Source organism: Ptiloglossa arizonensis, chromosome 9 (genome assembly GCF_051014685.1).
Source record: "Ptiloglossa arizonensis isolate GNS036 chromosome 9, iyPtiAriz1_principal, whole genome shotgun sequence".
Lineage (NCBI taxonomy): Eukaryota > Metazoa > Arthropoda > Insecta > Hymenoptera > Colletidae > Ptiloglossa > Ptiloglossa arizonensis.
The window spans coordinates 22,771,555-22,797,285 of record NC_135056.1 but is presented as its reverse complement, the minus strand read 5'-3'; the positions used below and the strand labels follow the sequence as shown (position 1 = coordinate 22,797,285).

Below are 25,731 nucleotides of genomic sequence, written 5' to 3'. Positions count from 1 at the left end.
ACCCTCCGCCCGTCTCGTATTCCCCTACCTCGTCTCGTCCTTGCGCCGATTCGTGTTTTTCTCCTCCGTTCCGGCGTCCTCCGCGCTTCGGTTCGGTTAATTAACTCCCACCTCGTTAACGGGCCCAACCGAGCACCATTCTCCTCCGCGGAGTAAGCGATCCGTCGCGCAGCTTGTACACATCGTGTCTCGCGATGCCACGTGTTTATTAGTAATTGTTTTCGATCGACTCTCCGATGGCCAATCTCGCGTTCGATATTACGCGCACCGCGCCACCCCGTCTCGTTTCTCCCTACCCCGATCTGGCCCGGCCCGCCCCACACTGTCCCGTCCCGTTCCGTCTCGTCCCGTCCCGTCCCGTCCCGTCCCGTCCCGTCCCGTCCCGCTTCATCGCGTCCCATTCCATCCCGTGCGTCCCGTGTTTACGGGTTGCACGATCCATAAACGACGCCCGCGCGTGTATGTATGCGCGAGCGAAGGGGAACAGCGCGCCGGTGTACGAGTACTCTTACCGAGAATCTAATTAAAGTTTGATCTTATTACGTCGAAATATAATGATATCTGGTTTATAACGCGTTTAGTAATTTTACGCGCCGAGAGAGGGAACGAGGGGAGATCGGGTAGGATTCGCCGAGCTAATTAAGCGCGTACACTTATGCCGCATGCGCGTCGAGAGATATACCACCTCGTGTTCGTGTTTCCGCGCGGACGTCTTTTTTTCTATTTCTGCGTCGAGACGTCGCCGTCGCCACCGCCGCCGCCGCCGCCGCCGCCGCCGCGTGTCGTTCGTTCGGTTCTTTCCGTGCGCGACGATTAAACCCGTCTCGAAGAAACGAGCCGCGCCGCTTCGTTACGGAACAACGAGCGTATCGTTTCGCGTCCGCCTCCGTCGTCTTTCCGATCGAAAGAGGCTCTGCTCGTCGGTCGTCTCGATACCGTAACGAACGCGGTACGCGAAGAATCGCGTTTCTTTCGACGAAGAAGGAAAAAACGGAGGGAAGCGGTGCGGCGGGCAGAGATCGCTCGAGCGGCTGAAATTTTCTTCGCCCTCGAAAGTTTACGCGACGCGTGGATAGCCCCACCGATCCGTCTTTCGGTTCTCGAAATATCGCGAATCCGATCGATCGTCCTGTACACCGAAATAGCACCTCGAACGCGATCCTCGACGTTTACGCTCATAATTAATTAGGAACGCGTACAGAAACGTCGATACGTCGAATAAATTTCGCATCGATCGGAATCTCTGCGCGGCGTGGCGTTAAAAGGAGCCGCGGGTTCGAGCGGAATGTACACAGACGAGCGATAAAAAGGCGTCCGAGGGAAATAAGACGGCGACTCGTCGCGTTACGGAAAATGAGTGGATTTAAAATCGCACCGGTTCGCCCGTCGACTCCAATCCCGCGTACCGGTTTAACGTGTTTCCCGTGTACGTTCGAATCGCCTTAAATATTTATTTCGCGGCATCGCGGGATGTTTCTTTTTTTACGCCGCTTCGCGTCGTTAACGCGGAATATACTCGCGCGCGAGGTAGCCGGGTTGACGGTCTTTGGCGAATATAGTATTGCGGGAATATCCGATGGTTGGATATCGTGGCCTCGCGTGCATCTTGGCGGGCAACGGAAACGGCGAAGGAAAAAGCCGCGCGGTCGAAACCCGGTGAAAAATAAGCGAGGAGTTTTAGCGAAATTACTTAGACCCAATTAAGTCGAGTTTACCTTAGAGCTAGCCAGGATTCGCGGCGTATCGAGCGACGCGGGGAAGGAGAAAGGAGACGAAGCGAGAACGGGGCGAGAAAGCAGCGAGACCGAGCGAGACCGAGCGGAAGATAGCGGACGACCGACCGAGAGAGGACGATGGGAATTCAGTTTCCCCCTGCTAAGAGGGTTTGCTTGTATCCCTCGAGATGCGCATACGTCATCCGATTAAAATTAGTAATTAGCTAATTAACTTAAGCGCGTAGCACTCCGGGCTAAGTAAGTTGACCGCCTGATTATGATGCATCGCTTCCGAGTTCGAATCTCGGCGACGCGCGATGCGTTCGCGCTCGTCCGTGGAAAAAAGACGCGCAACGGAATACGTCCTTTTCGATTCTTTCGAGCAAAGTTCGCCTTCTTCCGTTCGAACGCGATACGAGGGAACAACGAACGTTTCGAATCTTTCTCGCTCGAGCATCGCGAGATACGGAATTCTACGCCGCGTCCGCGTTTCGGGCCAACCGGATCGAACGATCCCCGTTTCCTCGTCCTCTCCGTGGCTCGCGTCGCTCGTTGTCCACCCTTTCGTCGAAACGCTCCGCCTTTCGTACCGTACGACGATGCTCGAGATGGTAAAACGAACGAGTAAAAACCGCGCGCGACTCCGATATTTCCTCTTCGAGGGTAACATTCCCAACGACGAATTATACGACGTTGCGCGACGCCAGTCGCATCTCGAGCCGCAAATTCTACTTTCCCCGTACGTTCGAGCGGACCGATGACGCGAGTGGAAAATTGATATATGCACGGTACGATATCCGGTGGGGAAAAGTGTACGATATCGTGATATCCGAAGTAGCGCGCGTCGTCGAGAGTGATTCAGAAGTGCTTTCCCGTGTTCCTTAACTAACCGTCCGTCGGTCCTACGGACGCGTCGAGTCGCGTCGAGTCGCGTCGAGTCGCGAGGACCACAATCGCCCCGTACCGTCGCGTCAAGGTCCCTCGTTCGATACTCGGTTTTCGGATCTTCTCGCGGTTCCTTTTTTCATCGCGATTCCGTTCCGTTCGCGAATATTACGATGCGCCGAATCGTTGTTTTTCTCGCTCGAATGTACTCGTCGAAGATACTCCTCGCGTCTCATCGTTTCGTTGTTGTTTGCGCGTTCGACCTCGAAGCGTAACGTCGACGCGTCGATATCCTAGGAACGCTGTTCCTTCCTTCGTTCGGCAGCCTTCGAGGCGATTTATCGTCGTTGAACGGTCGTAAAAGATGCGCTTCCGTGCGTCCCTCTTTACCTTTCGGCACCGCGATGAACGTTTCTTTTCGAAATAAAGCTACGTACGGCCACGAGATCCGAATCTTTCGATTCGAGAGTCCGTCGCGGCCTCGCGCAATGGGACCCGTATGTGTAATTTGCCGGAGCACGGTTCGCGCACACGCGGCCCTGTATCTCGATCCGAATTTCTTTGAACCCCGAGCGTACCATTCGTACGGTTCGTACGGTTCGTACGGTTCGTACGGTTCGTACGGTTCGTACGGTTCGTACGGTTCGTACGTCCGTCTCTCTGTGTCCGCCCGTGTCTTTCGGCTCGAATTCTCGCCGAGCGATGCGGGCTCGCGGAGGAAAACGACCGCGACGCCCCGATTCGTTTATCGAACTCTCGTATTAACGGTAAATCCGACGGATTCGATACTCCGTTCGTTGATTCCGCGAGGAAAGGGATCGACGAAATCGCTCGAAAACACCCGACGAAGAGAGTCCTCGTACCTTTGAGAAAATCCCGGAGTACCGGTCGCGGCTAGCCGTTACCGCGACCACCGATTTTCGAACGTCCCATCTTTCGCGAACCGTTCACCGACGATACGAACCTGAAATCGAAACGCGTTCGAGATCGAGGTGAATTTTTTCGTCCGCGACAACGATTCGAAATTTCGGTTGAAAACGTCGGTTCGGTCGATCGATCGATCGGTGTAATTAGTCTACGAAACTAGGTGGACGGGCGGGGGTGGGGGTAGAAGCGTACGTGTAATGCACGCGTTAATTACCCGACGCGTTTAGCATGCATTACGTCTACGTATACGAGGCAGGAGTATCAGGAGCGTAGGTACGGTGGGTGTCTAGCTGCGCGGGTGTTACGGTCTAGCTGCGGCCCGTCGTTCGCGTTCGGGTCGAGCAGCGCCCGCGCGCGACACCTAATGAGCGAAACGAGCAAATTTTCGCCAACTTGGTACCACGAACTTCAAATTGGAAGGAACCCGCCGGCTGTTATCGAGGCAACCGCCTATCGCTCGTTATTGCCGCGTAACTCGAGTCTCCTCGTCGGTTCTCTCGTTCGCGTTGCGCTGACGCGTTCGCCCGACGAGTCTGGCCACCGTACCTACCGAAAAATCACCACCGAACGATTTCGGCCGCTCGTACATCGACCAAAAACGTACACGCGTACTCCGACGGATAGATTTCACCGTACCGTACCGTAAAGATTTCACCGAGGTTCGTTCCCGATCGGGGAAGAAGGTTCGCGTTCGCGTTCGCGTTCGCGTTCGCGTTCGCGTTCGCGTTCGCGACGAAAAGAACGATTGATATCGAACGAAAGGCAAATGGGCGGTGAAGGGCGGTGGACAGCAACGGACGTGTACGATCGGCTGTCCGAAATAATGCATAGAACGTGGAGTGCACGTAACGGAATAACAATTTCCTACTGCATTAATTAGAGGTCGACGAGGCGTGAAATCGAGGTTTACGAAGCGTCAACTAGTTTTACACATCGCGACGGAATAATAACGTCGCGACACGACTAGAATTCCGAATACATTACCTGCGCCAGCGCGCCACGAGCTCTGTCGCGCGGATCGCTGAAAACCAAGAGATCGGGGGGCCTCGTAATGATTAACGACAAACGTTAACGTCGAAAATTCGATCGTGCCGCTGCCGCTGCCGCTACCGCTACCGCTGCAATTACGGCGACGAATCCTCGACGCGCGTACGGCCTGCACGTAGCCGTCGCGATACGGGGAAAGAAGAACGTTCGAGTTTCTTTACGAACGAAACAACTTTGGGTGTACCGCAACGACGACGAAGCTCGAGGAAAAATCTTTACCGAGGTAGCGATTTTCGTTCGGCGGGAAACCGAAACACGTCCGTTCGCAAAATCGTGCGGTTTAATCGCGATCGAGCGTGTCAACGACCGGCAGCGGTCCTCGCTCGATTAACGCCAACACTGGCGAGAGGGGCGTGTGTGTTACGCGAACGCAAAAACGGCCGCGAGGAATGGGGGTCATCGCGTATACGGGTATCGACGACTACGCGCGTGCACGTTACACGCCAAGTAGACGCCTGGAATTGGCGTTTTTGTTTCCCGATATCAATTTTGAAGCGACGATGAAAGGCTTTTAATTGGGGCTGGCGATGCTGCTGATGGCGACCGAATCGACCAGCCTCGGTAATGGAACGCGATAAACGCGAGCGACTCTGTCGCCGCGCGAAAATTCCCCTAACCGAGGCGGCTGTGTCCAAGAACTCGATATCGAATCCCTTTTCTTTTCTCTTTTCTCTTTTCTTTCGCTTTTTCCCTGCCCCGTGAATCGTCCGATTCTACGAATCGTCGTACGATACGAGCACCGTCCCGGAATCGTCCTCTCGAAACTTCCCGAAGAACGTAAAATCGAGAGAATCGTCGAGCGAGAAAATTCCGGTGGCGAACCGTTGTTTCCGACACCGAACGAAACCTTTCGGCGTACGAGTGTAATTTCTTTGTCCCGAATCGGGAAAAGTAACGCGCGCCGGAGTGGCTCGAGTACGAGTTCCGCTCGGACGAATCGCCGCGCAAACAAGACCCGTTTCGTTGTTTCGCGATCAACGATCGATCGCGAGGGCGAATCTCGCCAACGATTATCGATCGTTAGTATCGTCGCCGCGTCAACGACGCTCCGGGATGTCGTCGATGATTGCGCGCGATCGACCGAGCGTAACGTCTCCGCTGCCCGTTCGCGAACCCTCCTACCCGAAGCAACGTTTACAGTTTTTCCTACCGAGCGTGTGCGTCCGTCGCGTTGCTCGAGCGCCACTGGGAATCGACCATCGGTGGTCGTGGTAAATACTCGAAACTATTGGGACACGCTCGAACGACCTTGCACCGAACGAATTACGCACGCCGAACGGACGAACAAATAACAATCTCGAGAAACGACTCGTAACGCGAACGATACGCGCTCGGACACGCGTAAACCGAGCCGATAATATCCTCGGGTAAGCTGTATTTCCATCCAATCGTCCGATATTTCTATTACGGAACATTGTCCAGAAAACGATTCGCGGTGCAAAGCGGAGTGTACACCGCTTTTATTTTTCGTTACCTTCGAAGATTCGACAACGAGGAAAAATAGTATCTCGTGCGGTTCAACGACCGATTTCTAACCTCTTTCGAAACGTAAATATACAACGTATTGAAATTACTCGAAATACCTTGGTCGTTCTCGTTCGAGAGCGTTCCCCGCGGTGATGCGACAGCTGCTCGTAGTGGTTTTCTAATCGGTGATACTGGAAATGGTAATATTTCACCGCACACATTCTGTTACCGAGTTATTTCGATCGATCGTGAGAAGTGAATACCGCTTGACCCGCACAAGAGGCGTCAACTCCACCTCGATTTGAATTTCATCTAGAAACATCGCACCGACGATGCTCGTCCATCTGGCGACGAAACGATGAACCGGAGAATCAACGTTCGAGCGGTAACTTTCACGGACGCGACTTTATCTCCGAATCGTGTACAGTCGTTTCCGCTCGTTATCGTTTAGGTAAACCGTTCGTAGTCTAAATATACGCCGAGCGACACGAGTAGGAAAACTCTCGCGATTGTTCGTTGACGAATCGTTGCGACGTTGAAATCGCTCGCTGCTCGAACGGAGCCTCGAAATTGGAAACGCAAAATCCTCGATCTCTCGTGTTTCACGTTTCGCGTGGGATTGCGACGATGAACGATCGAGCGTCCGAGATAAATTGGTTAAAATTAAACTCTGGCAGAAACTAACAAAGGAGAAGGGCGGGTAGAGAAAGGGTGACGAGAACGGTGGTGGGTATACGGCGGATGGAGCGTAGAACGGGGAATGGGCAAACAGAGCGCAATTAACGTGCGACCATTAAATATGTACGCGGGTTACTGCGCCGCGATACGTGTGTGCAGGCTAGCGCAAATGCATCGGCTATCGAACGCTCGCGCGCCACTACCGATCTCTTCTTGCAGCCTGTTGGCACAGCCGCTTGATTAGTTCCGCCATATTTACATATCATTAGCCGAGTGTTTGTTCGAGTCGAGGATTCCCCTCTCGCGTCACCGTTGTTCGTCAATATGGGAAATAAAACTTATTTCGCGCTGGTGAAAATACCGTATCTCGACAAAAATCGTTCTCACCGGGGCTGTTTCAACGCGGAGGAGCGCGGTACGCGTATACGTTGTCCAAACTCGATCGCGTCGTTTCGTTTCTCGAATCGGTACAACTACTGGAACTTTTCTTTCTTTTTTTTTTTCCATATCAACGATTCCTCGCGCGTTGACCGCGTCGATCGGTAAACTGCTCACAATCTGAAATTTATTGCATTTCGGTCTCACTTTATTCATAAAAATACGAATTTCGATCTTAATCTCGTTACCTACATTGCATAACAATTTCCTCTTTTTTTCAGCTTTTCTTATTTTATACACTAGTTAAATGTATTGGACAAGCTGGCGGTAATTACCGCGCGAGAAAAAACGAAAACGCAATAAATAGATAAACGAACTCAACTGCTTAATTCCGCCAAATTTTCAATCGGACGTACGATCTCGGCGATAACATCGCGATCGATCCTCGCTATCTATAGAAATCGTAATGTTCGGCACAATGTAATCGATGAAAGACACCCGCCTATGCCGCGGATCGAAACGTAGCGAATTCGGCTACATCGATTCATCGGAGGAAATGCTCGCGAATAGGGGACACGTTAACGATACGCTAAAAATAATTACGACGTTCCCTTCGTTTTCCCCAAAGCATTTACCTCGATGTAAAACATTTTTTCCTTTACACACACTCGCACGCACACGCGCATACATAAAATATATATATATATACACACGTATATACGCACAGATATACACGCATATATATTTATACTCGTACAAAGGAAAGGAAAGAAAAAAAGAAAAGACAAAAGACGACACTCTTACGCTCCATTCGTAAGAAATCCTATCCGAATCGTAAAATTAAAGTGGTACGTTACTTCGATCACGTTTTATCTACGTATCAATGTACACGCAATGTCAACGTTTTCGATTACGGTAACGCATTTTGATTAACGTTCTTCCTTTTCTCGCATCGTCCCGCTTAATTTCAATATGGCGACGTCCAAATCAGTCTATGTAATCGTACACACTTTTCGTGCATATCCGTAGAAATTATTGTAAAAAGTACCATTTTTAAATTACTATTAAGGCAGTATGGTAATGTGACTCGGCTTACGTACGTAGACTTCCCTCTCAAGTCTTTCTACTCTTTCACAGATCAAAATCTGTCGGATATGTGCGTGTTTTCTACGCGTCGGTATTGCAAATGAACGGTGTTTAAAGATTTCAAACTCGGTAAAACATCCGCATAAATGATTTCACAGAGATACCATGCGTAATAATTCGTTATCAATTTTATCGGCTAACATTGAAAACATGAATGCGTAAACTACACGAGTGTATCCGTATCTCTATCGATTTCTCAACGAATTACGTACCTATTGTTCGATCGGAAGAAACTCGAACTTGGTCCTCACGGTTCGTCGTTAATTATCGCGAAACGAAAAGGAAAAGCCCGATGAACGGTAATCGATAAATGAACTAACGGACAACACAGACGATGATAATAATGTTACAATCGCGAAGGAATTGTACGTGTCCCTGTAGGGTGAAACGCAAACGATACTCGACCATCGATCGTTATCGATGCGACGGTCGACATTGTTGACGTACAAACGATTGCAATGCTTCCCAAAGCAGTTCCAGAAAGCTGAAACCGGCTGCGAAGATCTGTTGCCATTACGAGTAACCCGATTCTTTTTTCCTTTAGATATTCTAGATAAGTAACGGACACAAATGCAGCAATGAACGTGTACAAATGTGAAATACCCTGAAACGTGTACGCGGATAACTCCTCGACAAAGATCGTAAACTCGAGTCCGTTTGGAAACTTTTAACGGGTAAGCTGTATCCGTACGGTGGGGGGATTTCGTTTCAGGAATCGAACCGTTTCAATCTCGATTCGAGGCAGAGGCGGCGCTCGGCGGACCGAAGAAATTTAAGCGACGTAACGTTTTTATATTTTGTTTATATAATACCTTCGCGACGGCATTACCGATGGATCGACCGGGCACCTCTTTCGAATTACTTTTTACATCGTTTCGGAACAAGTGTTCAATCGCGTACTTTGAGAGTAGTCCAAATAACCCGATCCATCGACGACGATACTCCGGCGAACGTAAAAATGATCATTTTCCATGTTATCGGTCTCGTTCGGGGACGGTTGGCGCAACGCGATCGGTTGCCGCGCAACCCGTCGAGGGTACGGAGAGATCAAAATCCGGACTCTTAACGAGGAGTTATCGTCTCGTCTTCGACGTAACGCGCTTCTTCGCTCGAGAAACCTTAGCGTTCGATGAAAAGTAACCAACCGTTATTCGATAAAAGGGAGAAAAAGAACGAAAAGAAAGAAAAAAAAAAAGAAAAAAAAAAAGATCTAGCAATGAGCATAATCAACGCGTTAATACCGCATTCTAAGATAACTAACTCTAGCTAGTGGCAGCATTGCTACAATCAGTTTCCAGCATAGCCGACTCGAATTGTTCGAGCACCTGCATGCTCTCAGGAGACACAGCGTTAATGCCCAAACGTTCCTTGTATCCGTTTCCGGACAATCGTCGCCGAGAATACTTGATAGTGTCGTTCATCGCTTGTTCCGGAGTGTCGCTGTCGCTGGTGCTGCTAACGCTGCTGCTACTGGTTGAACGTCTGCCACTGGATAAGTCTTGTCTCTCGGTATCAGCCTTATCATCAGGAACTGAGACCTCGTTGCGAAGCTCTAAGAAATTGTTTTGTGCGTTACACAGGGATCCCGAGGTTTGCCGATCCCTCCGATTGTTCGATACAATTTCCGCGAGAGATGCGATGCGCCTCGAGTATGTCGCGTCGGTTTGACACGGGCCGGGCAACGCATTGTCCTCCTCGTCGTGATCGGGTTCGCACTCGACTCTTATATAGGTATTGGCACGTTTACGTTCGTAGGTAATAATGTCGGGGGTTCGTGTCAACGAACTAGGAGTTGAATCGAACGTATCGCCGCTCTTGGTTCCGTTATCTTTCTTTTGCCCCTTCTTCGCCGCGATTCTGTTCGACAGCCAACTGGTGGTCTGCTTCACCTCTCGATCGGTGAAATCGTCTTCAAAGTTACCGGACGACAACGGTGTTCTGGTAGCGTATTCGCTGCTATTTGTATCCTCGTCCGCGGTTTCACCGATATCGAGTTCGTTCCTCTCGGAAGCAGTGCCGCTCTTGTATACTAGCTTTGCTCTAGGTGGCGCTGGTAGATGCGCTTCTTCCAATTTCACGTGCTCGAAGAATTTTGTGAGGGCACCGCGCTGCAATTGGACCGGAGACTCGTTTCGCTCGCTTGACTCCAACTGGTAGTCTTGATGATACAATTGTTGCCGACCAACGGTGGTGGAGTCTTTGTCAGCTGCTCCGAAGTCTCGCGTGTCTCGAGAATTATCGGTGACGATATAGGACTTGTTATGGCCTGCGAACAATGAGTGGAAAAGGCCACCGGTTCTTGGCCTGTACTTTGGACGACCGCTGAACACGGTTGCCTCCTCTGGCTCGGTTGACTTTGCGATTTGTAATTGTTTATCGGATTCTGTATTATCGTAGGAGGGCAGTAGGATTTCCGTGGCTCTGGCAGATCGCAGCTGATTGATACCGAATTTGTTTCTCGACTGCCTTGCTCTGGACTTCCGGCCGTTGAAAGGCGATCGTTCCAACTGATACTCGGCCGTGATGGAGAGATTCTCTGTGTCGATGATGCGATTGAGCGCGGGTACTGCGCGGTTTGTTTGCTTCTTACGGTTACGACCGACAGCGTCGGACAACTGCTTGTCGACGAACACAGAGGAATGGGCGACAGAGATTTCGGTCTGAAGGCGGGAGCTGTACCCTCCCGATGTGGTTGGCAGCTTGTAATTGAACATTGCGGTATGACTTTGGTCTTCGGAAGACTGGCTTGCCCTTCTGGGTGGTTCTGTGATTTTTTTGACGATAAGATATGATTGATGTTTCTCTGATTGAACGCTACTGACTGGTAGCTGATAGGCGTAAGACACTTGAGGTTCTGCCCTGTCGACATAGGCGATGCTCGACCGGGGCAACTGATTGAGGACGATGGAGGAGTAGGGCACACCGCTTTCTCGTTGTTCGGCGTTGATTGTTGAGGAAGCCCCGACATCCGACTGGTTGACGGTTGATGAAGAGACACTGTTCGAGGAGATTGGGATGAGGAAGGTCGAAGAGGGAAGCTGGCTGATGCCGATGGCGGTAGAGAATCCCCGCTTTTTCTTAGCTGCATCACTTTTATGAAGTCCACAAGACGCTTTATAGATCTCTGAGTCTTCTCTTGCTTTCCTAATAATTCCTGGCGCGTGCGATGTTGTAGCTGCGAGAACAAAAACGAAGCAATTAGTTACGCGAATTGCACGAGTAGCGTGGAAATCCGAAAAATAAGTCGAAACTTAAAAAATCACGTTGATCTTCTAACCGACGGTATCGGAACAAATACGAGCATGCTTTTAATACACAATGTAACGAGCGTAACGAAATCGATCTCGAATGTATTCCAGTTTCTCCAATATCTACGCACACGCCGTTCTTCGAGTACGTTTCCCGCGCACGGATAAACTATACTCGCGTACTCCGTTCGACGATTAGCTATGTTCATAACTGATACGAAATGCATAAGCAATACACAATTTGAATTTAGGAAGAAGAAAGGATGAAACACCGATATCGCTATTTTTTTCAAAGAACATCAAAGTCGGAACTGTTCGCGAAGGAAGCATCGTGCATTCCGAATAAAATTATTAAATTATTGCTGTGGACGCGACCGTGTACGGGAGCGAAGCGTAACGCGCACGGTTCAATTCGAGAGAAGAAAATTTTTACGTCGATTGGGTCTACAGCAATAACGTTAATAAAAATGTTATAAAACGTCAGAGACAAATCGATTCTTCGTGAACCAAGAAAAAGGAGAGAAAAGAAAGGAAAGAAATCGATGTGTCTTTGAAAAATAATATCCGAAAGGAAAAAGACAAGGAGAAACGTAGAGATCTTGCAGGTTCTCACCGATGAAAAAACAAAAGAGATGGAAAATATTTGCGTACAATTTCATTAAATGAACAGCATTCCAAATGAAAATAAATATTTATGAATTTCTTTCTACGCAGGCCACAGGACGAACCTGAAGTGACTGGCCGAGTAGTTGTGAGCGTTTTTCCAACTCGTAAACCTGCAATCTCAGATCCGAGTTTCGCTCGCGCAGCTCATATCTTTCTCTCTCTTTCTCCTCTGCAAGACATTTCGCGTTCAATACACGTTGCTTTTTTGTGCCCTATTACTGACGATCGACCAAAAAGTTCTTCTTAATTGCAAATTCTTCTGCCGTATTCGAGGAGCCGGTCTCACTCGCGGACACTTCTTCCGGCAGGCTGCTCTCTCGTTTATTCTCTCTGTGTGCTTACGCTCAATAAAGTCTGCGGCAACGCTGCGATACCTCGTTGCACGTTAAATCTAGAAATTGTGGACCCATGTTACACAATTTCCTGCTCTTCGTTGGAACAACGTGCCTGCACATTATCTACAAGTACTCTCTTTCTTTCTTTCGTTTTTTTTTTTCTCTCTCAATTCTCTTCTTTTCCTTTCTTTACCATCGAAATTGTACGCTAACTTCCGATCGTCGAATATTACCGGAAACTCCGACAGAGAAAGAGTCTCTTTTATTAAGCATATAAGAATACATTGAACGAATCCCGGACGGTGCCGCCGCGAAATGAGATAAGCGTGCCACGAACATTCATAACAAGCTAGTGTCTGCAGGAAACAAGAACTTTTTTGTCAATCACACGATCAACGTTACTACAGGTAGAAATCCTTTCAAAGACCAAGGACGATTTACCGAATTCTTCGTCCTTCTTGAACGTCGGACGTCCTTCGTCTTCCTCCTCCTCCCCTTCATCGCCGTCATCGATCTCTTCCTCCTCTATCAACGCACACTTAGGACATATTCTCGGCGGCGCCGGTGATACGGAGTGACAGGATACGTGATAATTGGATGCACAATTCTCGCACACCGTAAGCGTACCTGTGGCAACACAGAATTGTTTAATAAACGCGTTCGTCTCCGAGAAAGGTGTAACTGGCGCAACTCGATCGATCGATCGATCGATCGAAACTTACGAATCGTCTAACCGTTCCCAGGTAGAAACGTTTCCAACGTACCTGGGTTCCTACAGCTTATACAGACTGCCGAATCGTTGCTGATCCTTTCGATGGTCAGACTGGAAGGCAAGCCTGGTATGTGCACGGCCTTGTTGCCGATCGATTGAACAGATTTCACGGTGTGCACGGGCAATTGAATTTGACCGGGTCCATTTTCGACTTTGACCTTGTTGGTGAAAACTTTACTTTCGGTGACGTTTCTAAGAATATTCGGTCTCGTGGTGGATTTCTGTACCGGTATCAAAGACTTCATCACGGTTCTCGACGACGGTGGCGACGTAGATTTCGGTGGCAGAACTTTAACAGGAGGAGGCGACGGTCCGTTCATACGCGCGGTCGTTTGTCGCGTTTGCGGGACATTGCCGGATTGCAGGTACGAGTGCCTTTTCCGTTTCTGTAGAAATGTTTCAACGTACGGTTAATATCGGACGTAAAACTAGCGCTCGACCGTAAATACAAAAGAGAAACTTTTAAAAGGTTTACCGTTGGCACGTCTAGACTCGAGTAAACAAATTGGGGATTGGCGGTACTACGGCGCTTTCTCTCGGCCCTTCTGTTTTGCAATTCGACGCACGTTACCGTAGTGATAAGACCAAGAGCGCTCAGAAAATTAATTTTTTCGATCGACTCGAGCTTGCTCTCCTTCCCCGATGATTCTTCTTTCTCCGACTTCCCGTTGGAATTCTCGTCCATAGAGACCTCGATAACGTCGTCCTCGCCGGAGATCGTTTCCACCGAACTTGGCCGTTCTCTGAACACGAAACAACATTCAGAAACGAATATCTCAGGTTCGTTCGTACACCGTATTATTAATTCGAAGAGACGCGATGGAAATACGAACACTCGGTCCAAGCTACTCACTTTGTCGGCATACTATTCTGCTGCGTGGGCGATGGTACGTCGATGCCGTTTCTGACGATTTCCTCATAGTCCTCTTTCGAACTCTTCTTGGTGAAATGATTCCCGATGGTTTTCAGTTTCGTCTCGTTGTTGTTCGTAATATGATTATTGTTGTTCAAACCGAGAAGGGACGCGATGGAAACTTTCGCCCCGTTCGCATTCTCCGCTTTGAACGTCTCGACCTCTTTGCGCAGCCGCTGGACAACTTGCTTCTGCGTATTAAGATTGGAAACTATGAGCATCGGTCGCGGTGATCGTCGTAGAAAACTTTCTTGGCAGACTGTGTCGCGGATCGTTTAAATACGAATTCGTGCCGTTAAGCCGCGAGCGAATATATTCTTGGCGAACCGTTCTATGAATCGCGAAAACTCCATCGAACGTTAAGAGAGTTCCGTTCTAAACAGAAATTATGAAAAAAGAAGCAAACCTTTCGATCGCTGGCCAAGAGAATTTTCACGAATTTTCACGGAATAAGAAAGGTTTTCCCGAAAAAGAAACAACATCGACGGGGGCGACCGGGTTCGAACTTACTACGGGATTTCTCGTTCCGCGAACCGTTCCTCCATTTCGCCGAAAGTTCTCGTCGAAAAGCGACATTGCTCTTCCGAGTATCGTTCTCCCGAGACAAAAGAGCAAGTGCTCGCTCGCAGAGCGCAAAGGGGAAAAAGATAAAGAAAACGATCCACCTAATATTTCGCAACTTCGTTGGTAAGCTCGTTAAAGATGATACTCCGTGTACGTGTTTCGCGTGTACGCGCGTACCAGCGTACCAGCGTACCAGCGTACAAGTACATGGAACACCTTGGGTAAGTATCGAACGACTTCCACAAGTTTTCGGAAGTAACGTTCAACGCGAAAAAGAACGGGGAAAACGAGCCCCGGTAGAGCGAGCGCGGAAAACGATGGAAAGCCGAGGGAAGACAATGTGCCAAGGTGGATACCAGCGCGGGGCGAAGAAGAAAGGGAAAAAACGCGGAGATTTCGTAAAGAGCTGAAAACGTTTCTGCGGGACATTTTATTGATTGAGCTCCCCGCCGCTGCCCGGCCGCTACTCCGCTACTCCGCTACTCCGCTACTCCGCTTACTCTTCGCCAAAGTCCCGTTCTCTCGCTCGCTCTCTGTCCCGGTCTCTCCGTCTCGCACCCTCCGCCAGCTCCGGGTCCCTGTATACGTGTGTATACCGGCTCTCCCCTACCCCTATCCACCTCTTCCCGAGCGTCTCTCGCCGTCTCTCGTCGTCTCTCGCCGTCTCAACCGATCCCCCCACCCTGCGACGACCCGACCCGACCCGCCCGACGCCCGACCCTCGCTACTCCGTCCTCCCTCCTCTTTATCCGTTTCTATCCGTTTACGTATCTCCTCGTATCTCCTTTGCCCCGACAGCAATCTACCTGGATCGGTCGTTTATTGCCGGCGAGAAAAACGAAGGAAAGCGGCGGACACGGTCGTGGAATAAACTTAAGAGAAACACGATGGAACAAAGGGGGTGAAGGGACGCGTCCGCGCCGACAGGATTACACGCGGAGATGCGACACGGCAAAGCGCGCGTATCCGCTCGAGACTCTTCGTCGATTCCTGAATATCGAAAGAAACGCGTTCGGTAAACGTTGTTCGACCGTAAGTTTTTTTACGAAAATAATTCAGTAGGAAGCTTTCGCGCGTAAAACGAGGGGAGACGTTGCGTCGCGGATGCGACGCGAGTACGAACTTGAGAATATCGTGCGCGAGAAAAGAACGGAACGTCTGTCCTTGCCTATCGTCGATATACGATCGACAAAGTTCGGAAAGGTACCTAGACGCTCGATTATATCGGTGCGCGTTGCTCGTTCCAGCGAGCATCCTACGAATAAACTGCGAACGAACGCGTATTCGAAGCGGAAGCTCGATCCGATAACGTTTAGGAAATTCTCGATGTACACGCCGGCCTCGAACTTTTCTTCCAATCGGAATCAGCGCTACGTAACGTTATAATATATCGTTTGCCCGATACAGTGTTTACTAACGGGGAAACATGTATTCGAAGAATCTGCGAGCTAACTCGACGTCGATACGCAACTTTAGATCCGTAACGTTCGGCGGCACTCCGTGTAAGCGCATTATCCAACTTGTCGCATTTATCGAGTGATATGGTAACGAGTACTGGAAATATCTAGCGCTAACCTACGGTCGATTCGATAACGTCCGCGATATTCTCAAACTCGAGACGTACGCATTACCTTGTTTAAGTAATTACTTTACCGAGCAGTAGAAAAGTACGCGCTCGGAATATAGTCGGTAAAGCTAATTACACGTGTGTAGAGCAAAAATTAAAGAAAAATTAAGGAAAAATTTTTCCTTCGAAGTAACTCGTAGACTCGACGCGACGATATCGCTCACTTTGAGCGATCGGACCCTTCCAACCGGGGGCTGACACCCCCAACGCGTTCAAGGTGGTCGCTACCGTTTTCGTTCCCTACAGTATTTACGACCTCGCTATACTTTTTCCACAAAGAACATTTTCGAGCTAACGCGAGCTCGATACGGAAAGTTTGCCACTCGATAACGTTTAGGACATTTTTTGCGGATGCAACCTCGAACTTATCTCGTTAGAGAAATGCGTATTCAGTTTCCGCGAGCTAATACAAGGTCGATACACGACCGATTTCATAATGTTTATATCGTTCTCGGAGACATCCTCAACCTCGTCGTAATTACGACGAGCAAAGTTATCGCGCGTACTCTACTCGTACCGAATACGCGCGCCGTACAGACGCGCGCGCTAACTGTAAGGATAATAATAGTTTCGACGGTACAATGCAAGTTTTTCCATACAGGATATTGAACGTAAAATTTGTTTTCACCTTGAAACTCGAGGCAACCTCTTCTTTTTTCTTTACTTTCCTATACTCTATGCGTCGTCGAGACGTACAGCTTTTTCGCGAAAAACCTTTAAACTTACGATCGCTTTGGGCGCACGAGGTGAATTGCTCTTTTTAAAAAGCTTTGTACTCCGAACGTGCGTCGCCTCGAAAATACTATTCTCGCACGATCGATGCATCGATCGAGTAAAATTTCCTTTTTCCCTCGAAAGGGTAACGCCGACTTTGGAACACTTCCTACAACAATTTCCCGATATCGAGACGATAATTTAACGCGACATCGTTTCTATCTGCACGGAACGGACAGGCTTAAATATGAAACGTTCGCGAACACGCCTGGCCTGGATCATCGCGAAAGAGTGAAGCTCGAGGAAATCAATTCTCAACTTACCTGGCATCTTCCCAACGACACGATGTGCAAGTGAATCTTTTGTATCTGCCCGAGAATGTCTGTATTCTGCAAAGCAAGAGATACGAATCATTTTAAACTACCGATACTTTACGTTTCTACGAGTATTGTGTTCGAATCGGTAATCTTTTACCGTAATATTATAAAAATCAAAAACCGAAGCAACTTTCGGTTGATACCGGTGGGGTGCAATTTCTTACCCTACTTCGGTATCGTAAAGGACGTTTGTAACTATCGTAGTATTACAACGATGACATAAGAATTAGTCACACACGGAAGACAATCAATTTACGCGCCACGTAACTGACGTAACAGTCACCACCGTCTAATTATAGTTTCTTATACCAGATAATGGCGTGTTTTCAATTAGAACGAAAATTTTGCCGATACGTTTCTCATCGATGAAACTGTAATAACGGTAAATGGACCCGATTTGAACAAATCGCCAACGAGTGGAAGCGATAATTATTCGATTACGGTACATGAAAACTTTCTCTCCGAAATGTATCGACAAACTCTTCGAAGATGCAAAACTCCAACATTCGTTCAACACTGTAAATCAATTTCGAGGCTAAAAATAACCAACGGCAAGAATCGTTTTTCCGCGAGCTTGGTACAAACATTACCGTCGTTTCGACTTTTTCACCGGTTTATAAATTAGTAAAGAGAAATCACTTACGTTGGGGTCGTCCTTCAGTTTGCCCACGCAGATCTGTAATTCGAACAAAAAAATGCAATATTAATTATTCCTTAAAAGTAATTTTAACATTTATTTGAAAAAATCCCGGTTTTACTTTTAGGATCGTATTAAGAAAGTTTCCAAGTAGAAACGAATGATTCGCCTATTACACTTTTTCGAAAATACGAGTATCCACTCTCACCTCCCGAAAAATATATTCCTTAAATTTTGGAAAAAAGTATGTAGTATGACGGCTTTCGCTTATTCTAAATAAATGAAAATCTTGAAAAATCGACGTGAATACTAATTGCGCAAAAATTTATATACGCGTATTAAAATAAACGTGCGAATATCGTGGCCTTGAAAAATAATTTTTGATACTTTCTAAAATTCAGAAACCGACGTTATCTCGTACCTGCTCCCCGACAATCGATGCGTAGCTAAACTGTCCATTGAACAAAGAGAACAAGTTTGTCCTATCTGATTCCCGTATTAGTTGAACACGAATATCGATCTATTTACCTAATAATTAATCTAAAACCTTTCTCGTATGTTTTTATATAATTATACTACGACTTGTCGATACGGTTGAAAATAAATGTTCGAAAGACTGGAAAAAATTACGAAAGATTGAAAACGAATCGAGCGATACCGACCGAAAGTATCTGGAATGAAAATATTCAGTATCGAAGAATTACGGGAGACAAGGTCGGTAGAGCAGGGCCCAATGCCGATCGTGCGCCGAGAAACTTTCCCCCGTGCGCATATCCCTCTAGCGTTCCTGCTAGTTAATAAAAGTTTGCTCGTAATGGGCGAAACAGGCACACGCGTACGTACGATGCGATATTATCGGTTTATATGTGCCGACTTACGTTGGAATCCCGTTGATAGAATACCTTGACCCCATGTGCATTTATAATGTAAAGCTTACCGCCGAAGAAGCGTTAATAAAAGATTTTGAACGCAAGCAATATTACAATTTTGACGATAAACGTTCTTTAACTGCTCGAATGGTAAATACGACACGTTCCTTGTTAAATATTTCACTGTATAAAAGACAAAAGAACGAGAGAAAACAAGTACGATGAAACTTGGTACAAGTTGACTGTCAAACAAAAGTGAACGGTCAAATTAAAGTTTATGGCAATGTTTAAAAGAAAGAACGAACTAACCAAAGACAAAAGTAGACAGGGGAAGGAGAAAGTGCGCGAGAAAGAGAAAGAATAGGGCTATAGGAGTTTGGACAAACGAGAAAAAGAGAGAGAAGGGGGGAAGAGAGCGAGAGCAAGCGCGCGCGCGCGCTCGCACGCGAGAGAAAGAGAGAGAGAGAGAGAGAGAGAGAGAGAAGAGGGATCAACCTAACAAGTGAGTAACTGAATGAACGAGCGAGAGAGAGACAGAATGTTGGTTCTCAAAGTCATGCGACGCATCGGTCGAAGCACTCTACCAACAAAGGTTAAGGTCTGAACACTCGTTCACCTTCGAGTTTATGCGTTTCGTAAAAAAAATGACCACTGTTCTATGTAAACTTGCATCATGATTTAAAACGAGTAAAAGTTCCTTCGAAACTTGTTACGCTTCTTTTACTTTTGATAGTACTCAACGTTACCCGTGCAACCGAAGATGGAACAGTTTTACAAATATCCAGCACGAGTGAAAGGAATATTGGAATACTTTTATAAAATAGATCGAATGCACGTACATACCGTATCAATAACTCAGTTTCCGTTGGTGTCCCGCACTAATCGGACATCTTTGATCGCGATGATTGTTTCACGAATCTTCGAAGAATTTACGTTAAAGAAATGAGCTCTGTAAATATAGTATAGGAGGTGGTATGCATTTATGCACGCGCGCGCGTGCCTTGTGCGTACATGCGTTCATGCACGCATTGTGCGTGGGAATGCCAAGGAAACTGAACAAATAAAGGATCCGCACGAATCAAATTTTGAACGCGTTTAATTGTCGATTGTTTTTCAACGTTCTCTCGAAAAGAAAAAATTCACTATTAAAAAATTGGCACTAAATCTCTTCGAAAACTTTTTCCACTTCTTCCGTCGATTATTTATCGAGCGTGTTACCTAGATTTTTCAATCAATAGACGACAGGCGCGTGTAATAGAAGCAAAAAGTCATTGGTACGCCAAGAATCATTCGTTAACTTACTCGCTCACTCGTTCGTTCGGCTTCGTATACTCTCAATCTTTAAATCGCTATCGACATACATACATGCACAGTCGCGGAACTCACCTGATGATCGCGTATGGCATTTTTCAGCTTATTTTGCACGGCGAGAATTTCTGCTTGCAAATTCTTCGATATCTCCATATTTTTATTATGCGATTATTCGTTTTTCCTCCCTGTTCAAAAATCCGGCCGATTTTAGCGAGAGAAGAGGAGGACGGGAAACCCCTCCTCCCTCTCACTCTCACTCTCCCACCAAATTGACGAGAACAGCGGTATACGCTCCGATCAACCGCACGCACGGCGCGCACCAGCCACGAACTCTTCGAGCCACCGCGACGACACTTGACCGTTTTAACTTAGGAAAATCGAACAGGTAAAAATGTCACAGACACACTTTGTCGCTCCGTTACGTACGTACATATGAATATCCTTGTTTCACAGCACTGATCAGACGAAATAACGTCGTGAAACCGCGTACCAAAGTGAATTGTTCGCTCATCAACGAGCGTCTGTGCTGCCACCAGCACTGTTGCCTCCGTACACGGACGTGCCAAGTTGCTCGAGATCCCCTGACACCCCTGGCCCTTACCCTCGATCTTTCTCTCTTTCTCCCTCGCCCTTTCTTCGTCCCTCCCGTTGCGTTGTATGCCCAGGGATCCGACGCGCTCCTTGAAAGCGAGTTTTCGCGCCAAGCTTGTACAACCGGTACGTGTACTGTGCAGAATAGCCTTCCAATTTGTGTTACAATTTTATTTAACTTGTGTTTTCATTCACGTCGAATAGCCAACACGGGAAACACTCACGAATTTACAAAAACACAGGACGTTCGAGGAAAAGATTTTCTCGAGACAGATCTTTTACGATAGTGAACGTTGGTAATGCCGGCGATAGTGGCGCCACATATTTGCGATTACGAAACGAAACGAAACGAAACGAAACGGCGTTCACGATAGGAGGCAAGCGTACTCGTTCCTCGTAGCCCCGAGTCTCGTTTCGGAATTTCTGCGCATTTGAAGACACGTCTTAACATGGCTACACTTATTAGACACATTAAGTTGGATTAATAGTTATACTTCGCGATTTGTTTTTTTTTAAATTCATATTTCGATTAATTTTTCTTGTGCGTTCCTGTTAACATAACGAAATGTTTACATAGATTACATTAAATCTTTTATGGATGTATTTTCGTTACAATTACAAAAATAGTGCCTCTCCTTTTTACAGCCAAAACTATACGAATCGAACTTTTGTTTTACCTATAATGCGATCGAAACAAAAGATTGTTTAAAAGTTATTTTCTATTGCAATGAAAAATAATATTACTAGCCTCGAAAAAACAATATTAAAAATGTTTTTTTTCAATTTCTGTCCTTTCTATAAGTTACTATATAATATCTTTTAATCTATTAAATTGATCTATCTCCAATTGAATACCTTCGGAACATTAGAAATTTCATATGTTAACTATTAGTTGCTTCTAGAGGAAATATTGTAAATATATACAAGAGTGTGAAATTTAAATCGATCATCTGCACGCGATAGTACTACATCACGTGATCTCTCATCACCAGGCCATGTATAGGCTATATAGTTTAATAAATATCTACATACAGAATGATATCGGAATACCTATCTTTACCTTTTAATTCGTGGAAGTATACTTTCGTCGTGAAAAAATATGGGTTATTTTCCACGTTTAAGTTCAATTGCTTTAACAATTTTTGTTAAATGTAGAACTTTTCTTAAGAAATTTCTTGCTTTACTAGAAACTGAAACTATAGAACACGGCAAAAATTAAAAATATCACTTCGAAGCAGTACATATGTATGTATGTATGTGTGTGTATATGCGCGCGCGTGTGTGTATGTATGCATGTATGTATGTATGTATGTATGTATGTATGTATGTATGTATGTATGTATGTATGTATGTATGTATGTATGTATGTATGTATGTATGTATGTATGTATGTATGTATGTATGTATGTATGTAGGTATGTATGTGTGTACGTCCACGATGGCTTTTTCTAAATTTTGTTCGGCAAAAGTCAAATCGGAATAACAGAAGTATGCAAATTACTAACATTTTTACGTAATCTATGTCGCTTTATTGCGAATTTGTACTTACACATTTTTGTAAATATCGAAAAAACAATCGGTTCAAAAAAAATTATTAGTAAAAATGTTACGTTCAAACAAAAAAATTGTCTGCTAGTTCATAACGATTAATCCGTTTAAAATTACTTCGATAAAAGTTGTGTTACCTTATTTCTGCGCGTAGATTAAGAAATATGTCTATATCACGTACACGTTGCGTGAAACTGAACTTAAATTATTATAATTTTGTCATTTAACCTTTTAAGATTTAGTTTGTTCGTTGACTATATAGTATCATTGAAAAATACGCATGCGCCTACCATAAAAAATTGTGCTTTACCGTCAAGTCTATGATTTCTTATGCGCGTTAACCATACATATATTACAATATAAGTGTTATTAAATTCGTTGCAATCGACTGTTTAAAGTATTGGGCTTATTAAAGAAAGTACTCATTTTAATTTTATTTAAAACAATTATAAAATGTACCGAACAAAGAAGTGTTGAAGGAGATGCGTATTGTAAATCTTAACCTCTATAATTTTCTATAACTATATTTTGATGATAATTAAAATTTACCGATTGTAAATATTTCCGTATTTTATTCTGTCTGTTGTTTAATAGCATTACAAATGATGGCCAAAAGATCTGCACCTGTAGAGTTAAATCCTGAGAATTGGCACGAGGAACAGGAACCTGAGGAAGCAGGAATGTTTACAATGGCATCCGGTGATGTGCTTCAGAGTAGAGTTCTTGTGCGAGCTAAGCGTCGTTTGCAGAAGACAGAAGTAAGTAATGGGCGTACATTTTATATTTGCCAATTCTAAATCTTAAATATTTTTCTTTAATACAGTTTCAGGACAAAACCAAAAGTACGTTCGGTACATTTGCAGGTTTTAAAACAACAACATCTACGTCGCATAATTTACCATTTAGCTTTTTAGCTAATAGTAATGCTTCGGATGCATCTGCAAAAACAACGCAAACAACAACCGTTACCAAGTCTCCAGCGAGTAACGAAGCATCGAAAGGCAATGAAAATGGCGCAAATAAGAAAGAAAGTACTGAAATGCAAACATCGTCTAGCACAGTTACAAATAAAAAAAGTTCTTGTGATCATGAAGAACAAAATATATTTAAAAAATCTTCCGATTATTTTGCTAAGTTGAAAGGATTGAACGAAAGTGTGGCACAATGGATTAAAACTCACGTAGATGCAAATCCGTTTTGTATTTTAACACCTATATTTAAAGATTACGAAGGGTATCTTAAGGAAATTGAATCCAAGCATGGAAATGAAACTGAGAAAACAATGAACGCATCGGAGCTTGGACAATCTGTGCAAACCAGTGATAATAATGAAGGTGCGAACACAGCGAACACACCTGATAACACCTCGCCATTTGGAAAAGCAAACACAAAGTCCCTTATGACAAATTGGAAACCTGAAAAGTTCAGTTTTGGCAATATTAATGCAAGTTCTAACTCTATATTTGATCAATTGGAACCCACTATGGATAGTTGTAAATCTATTTTTAATAACACAGAGCAAACTGCAGACACAAATAAATTTGTTTTTGGTAATATAGAACAAAAAGTTGGTACTAAAAGTGTATTTGGAAGTGTTGGCTCTGAAAAGAATCCATTCCTGAGTAAACCGTCTACCACCTCGGATAATAAATCGGAAGAGCAAGAGACAAAATTAGTTTCAAAATCTACTGGTAGTTCTTTCGGCCCAGCCGTTAATTTTTGTTTCGGACAAAGTTTTACTAATGCCAACACACCGACCGGTTTCAGTTTTGGAAGGTATTTTTTTATCAAATTTATCAGTCGTTTTAATTGTCATCAATAATCACCTGAACAAAAGTAGAACATTTTGATAATATTACAATTTGTAGTGCCAAACCATTTACGTTTGGAGCTCAAGTGGCAAAGCCACAAGAATCTGAAGGTAAATCAGAAAATGAAGGGAAAGATGATGAAGATGAGGAACCGCCAAAAACAGACTTTAAGCCAGTAACAGAAGAAGGTGCCATATACGAACAAAGGTAATACTCTGTACTAAACACAATTTTAATAATAAAATTCATTCCTATTGCACTTTTTTTTTTTTACAGGGTTAAAGTTTTTATAAAGAAGGATGGTTACTTTACTAGCAGAGGTGTTGGAATATTGTTCTTAAAGCCAACACCAAATGGCAAAACACAATTAATAGTACGTGCAGAGACTTCTCTGGGAAATTTACTGCTTAATACTTTATTAACTGAAAGTATCCCGACAAAACGACTAAATAAAAATACAATAATGGTGGTTTGTTTACCAAAACCTGAATCTTTACCACCACTAGTACCAGTCTTGTTAAGAGTAAAAACAGACGAAGACGCGGATGCATTAATCGTTGCACTTAATAAATATAAGAACAGTAAACATTGCAAAGAAAATGAATAAAAAGAAGGAACATTAAAACAATTTTGAATGGTGATTGATGAATCTTTAAGGAGAAAACACACAATTTTGTTGCTGTTCAATATAAATTTCATGTTTATTGTAATATTTGTTACTTCAACTCTTAACGCATAAAGTGTCGTATAAAATACAACTAGAGAAGTCAAATATTTTTTATTTCCCATTGCACGAAATATACTTTAAAACATCATTATTGTAGGTAATGTTGACAGAAGAATATATAATTAAAAAATATAAATTGAATTAGAATAATGAAAATACATACTTATTACTTGACAGAATTATCATAAGTATATGTGGAATGATGAGTACAGATAACAGATAAGTTATTTGTACATATTAGTTTAAATTCATTTTTTTTTTTTTTGTTACTATGCTCTTTTCCCTTTTGCGTAATTTCCATTTTTAGTATTTATTGAAACAAAGATATATACTTTTGGAATATGTGTCTAAAGAAAAACATTTTCGATTAAAATTATCATTGCACTAAACAATCTGAGTCCTATACAAACGATACCCAGCGAAGTACTTGCACAACCCACATTCTTATCAGTTATAACACTAAGGCATACATTAGTCTAATTTGTAGGGATAAATTTAAAAACTACTTCAAATATAAACATTGAGAATTTGTAATTCATAGATTATTAAATACAACAAATTTTATAGTTCCTGCATATATACTTTATTACACTAAATGATCAATATCCATGTGTCCTTTTTCATTGTGTAACAGTGAAATAATTTCTTTTTTCATGTTCATAAAAAAAAAAACTGCATAGCATCGGTTAAAAAACTATAAAAGAATTGTAATATTTCAATGATATAATATATTTTTAATGTCGCCTATTTTACATACAATCGTAAAGATAACTTGTTA

General features: G+C 44.9%; 3 protein-coding genes across 7 annotated transcripts in view; 1 reads left to right on the top strand and 2 right to left on the bottom strand.

Annotated features, from left to right (window-relative positions):
* Window positions 1-6,564, bottom strand: part of LOC143151098 (LIM domain only protein 3) — a 57,233-nt gene extending 50,669 nt beyond the window's left edge. The window contains exon 1 of one of the 2 annotated variants that reach the window (XM_076319904.1): window positions 6,158-6,564. The gene's annotated coding sequence lies outside the window, so the exon portion shown is untranslated. The remainder of the gene's footprint in view (window positions 1-6,157) is intronic. The other variant, XM_076319906.1, reaches the window with a different exon arrangement.
* A 536-nt stretch (window positions 6,565-7,100) lies between these two features.
* Window positions 7,101-22,600, bottom strand: LOC143151513 (uncharacterized). 2 transcript variants are annotated; one of them, XM_076320716.1, is made up of 9 exons: window positions 22,553-22,600; window positions 20,352-21,416; window positions 18,103-18,135; window positions 17,406-17,471; window positions 14,118-14,368; window positions 13,740-14,007; window positions 13,257-13,650; window positions 12,934-13,119; window positions 7,101-11,418 (listed from the first exon to the last, which is right to left on the bottom strand). In XM_076320716.1, the coding sequence occupies exons 2-9, from the start codon at window positions 20,427-20,429 to the stop codon at window positions 9,506-9,508; spliced, it is 3,189 nt and encodes a 1,062-aa protein (XP_076176831.1). In that variant the 5' UTR covers window positions 20,430-21,416; window positions 22,553-22,600; the 3' UTR covers window positions 7,101-9,505. The 2 variants fall into 2 exon arrangements, with proteins under 2 accessions (XP_076176831.1, XP_076176832.1); XM_076320717.1 differs by lacking the exon at window positions 22,553-22,600 and having other exon boundaries at window positions 20,352-21,419.
* Window positions 22,300-25,528, top strand: Nup50 (nuclear pore complex protein Nup50). 3 transcript variants are annotated; one of them, XM_076320725.1, is made up of 5 exons: window positions 22,300-22,355; window positions 23,010-23,173; window positions 23,239-24,191; window positions 24,284-24,433; window positions 24,503-25,528. In XM_076320725.1, the coding sequence occupies exons 2-5, from the start codon at window positions 23,018-23,020 to the stop codon at window positions 24,831-24,833; spliced, it is 1,590 nt and encodes a 529-aa protein (XP_076176840.1). In that variant the 5' UTR covers window positions 22,300-22,355; window positions 23,010-23,017; the 3' UTR covers window positions 24,834-25,528. The 3 variants fall into 3 exon arrangements, with proteins under 3 accessions (XP_076176840.1, XP_076176841.1, XP_076176839.1); XM_076320726.1 differs by lacking the exon at window positions 22,300-22,355 and adding an exon at window positions 22,568-22,833; XM_076320724.1 differs by lacking the exon at window positions 22,300-22,355 and adding an exon at window positions 22,569-22,906.
* Window positions 25,529-25,731: the final 203 nt, after the last annotated feature.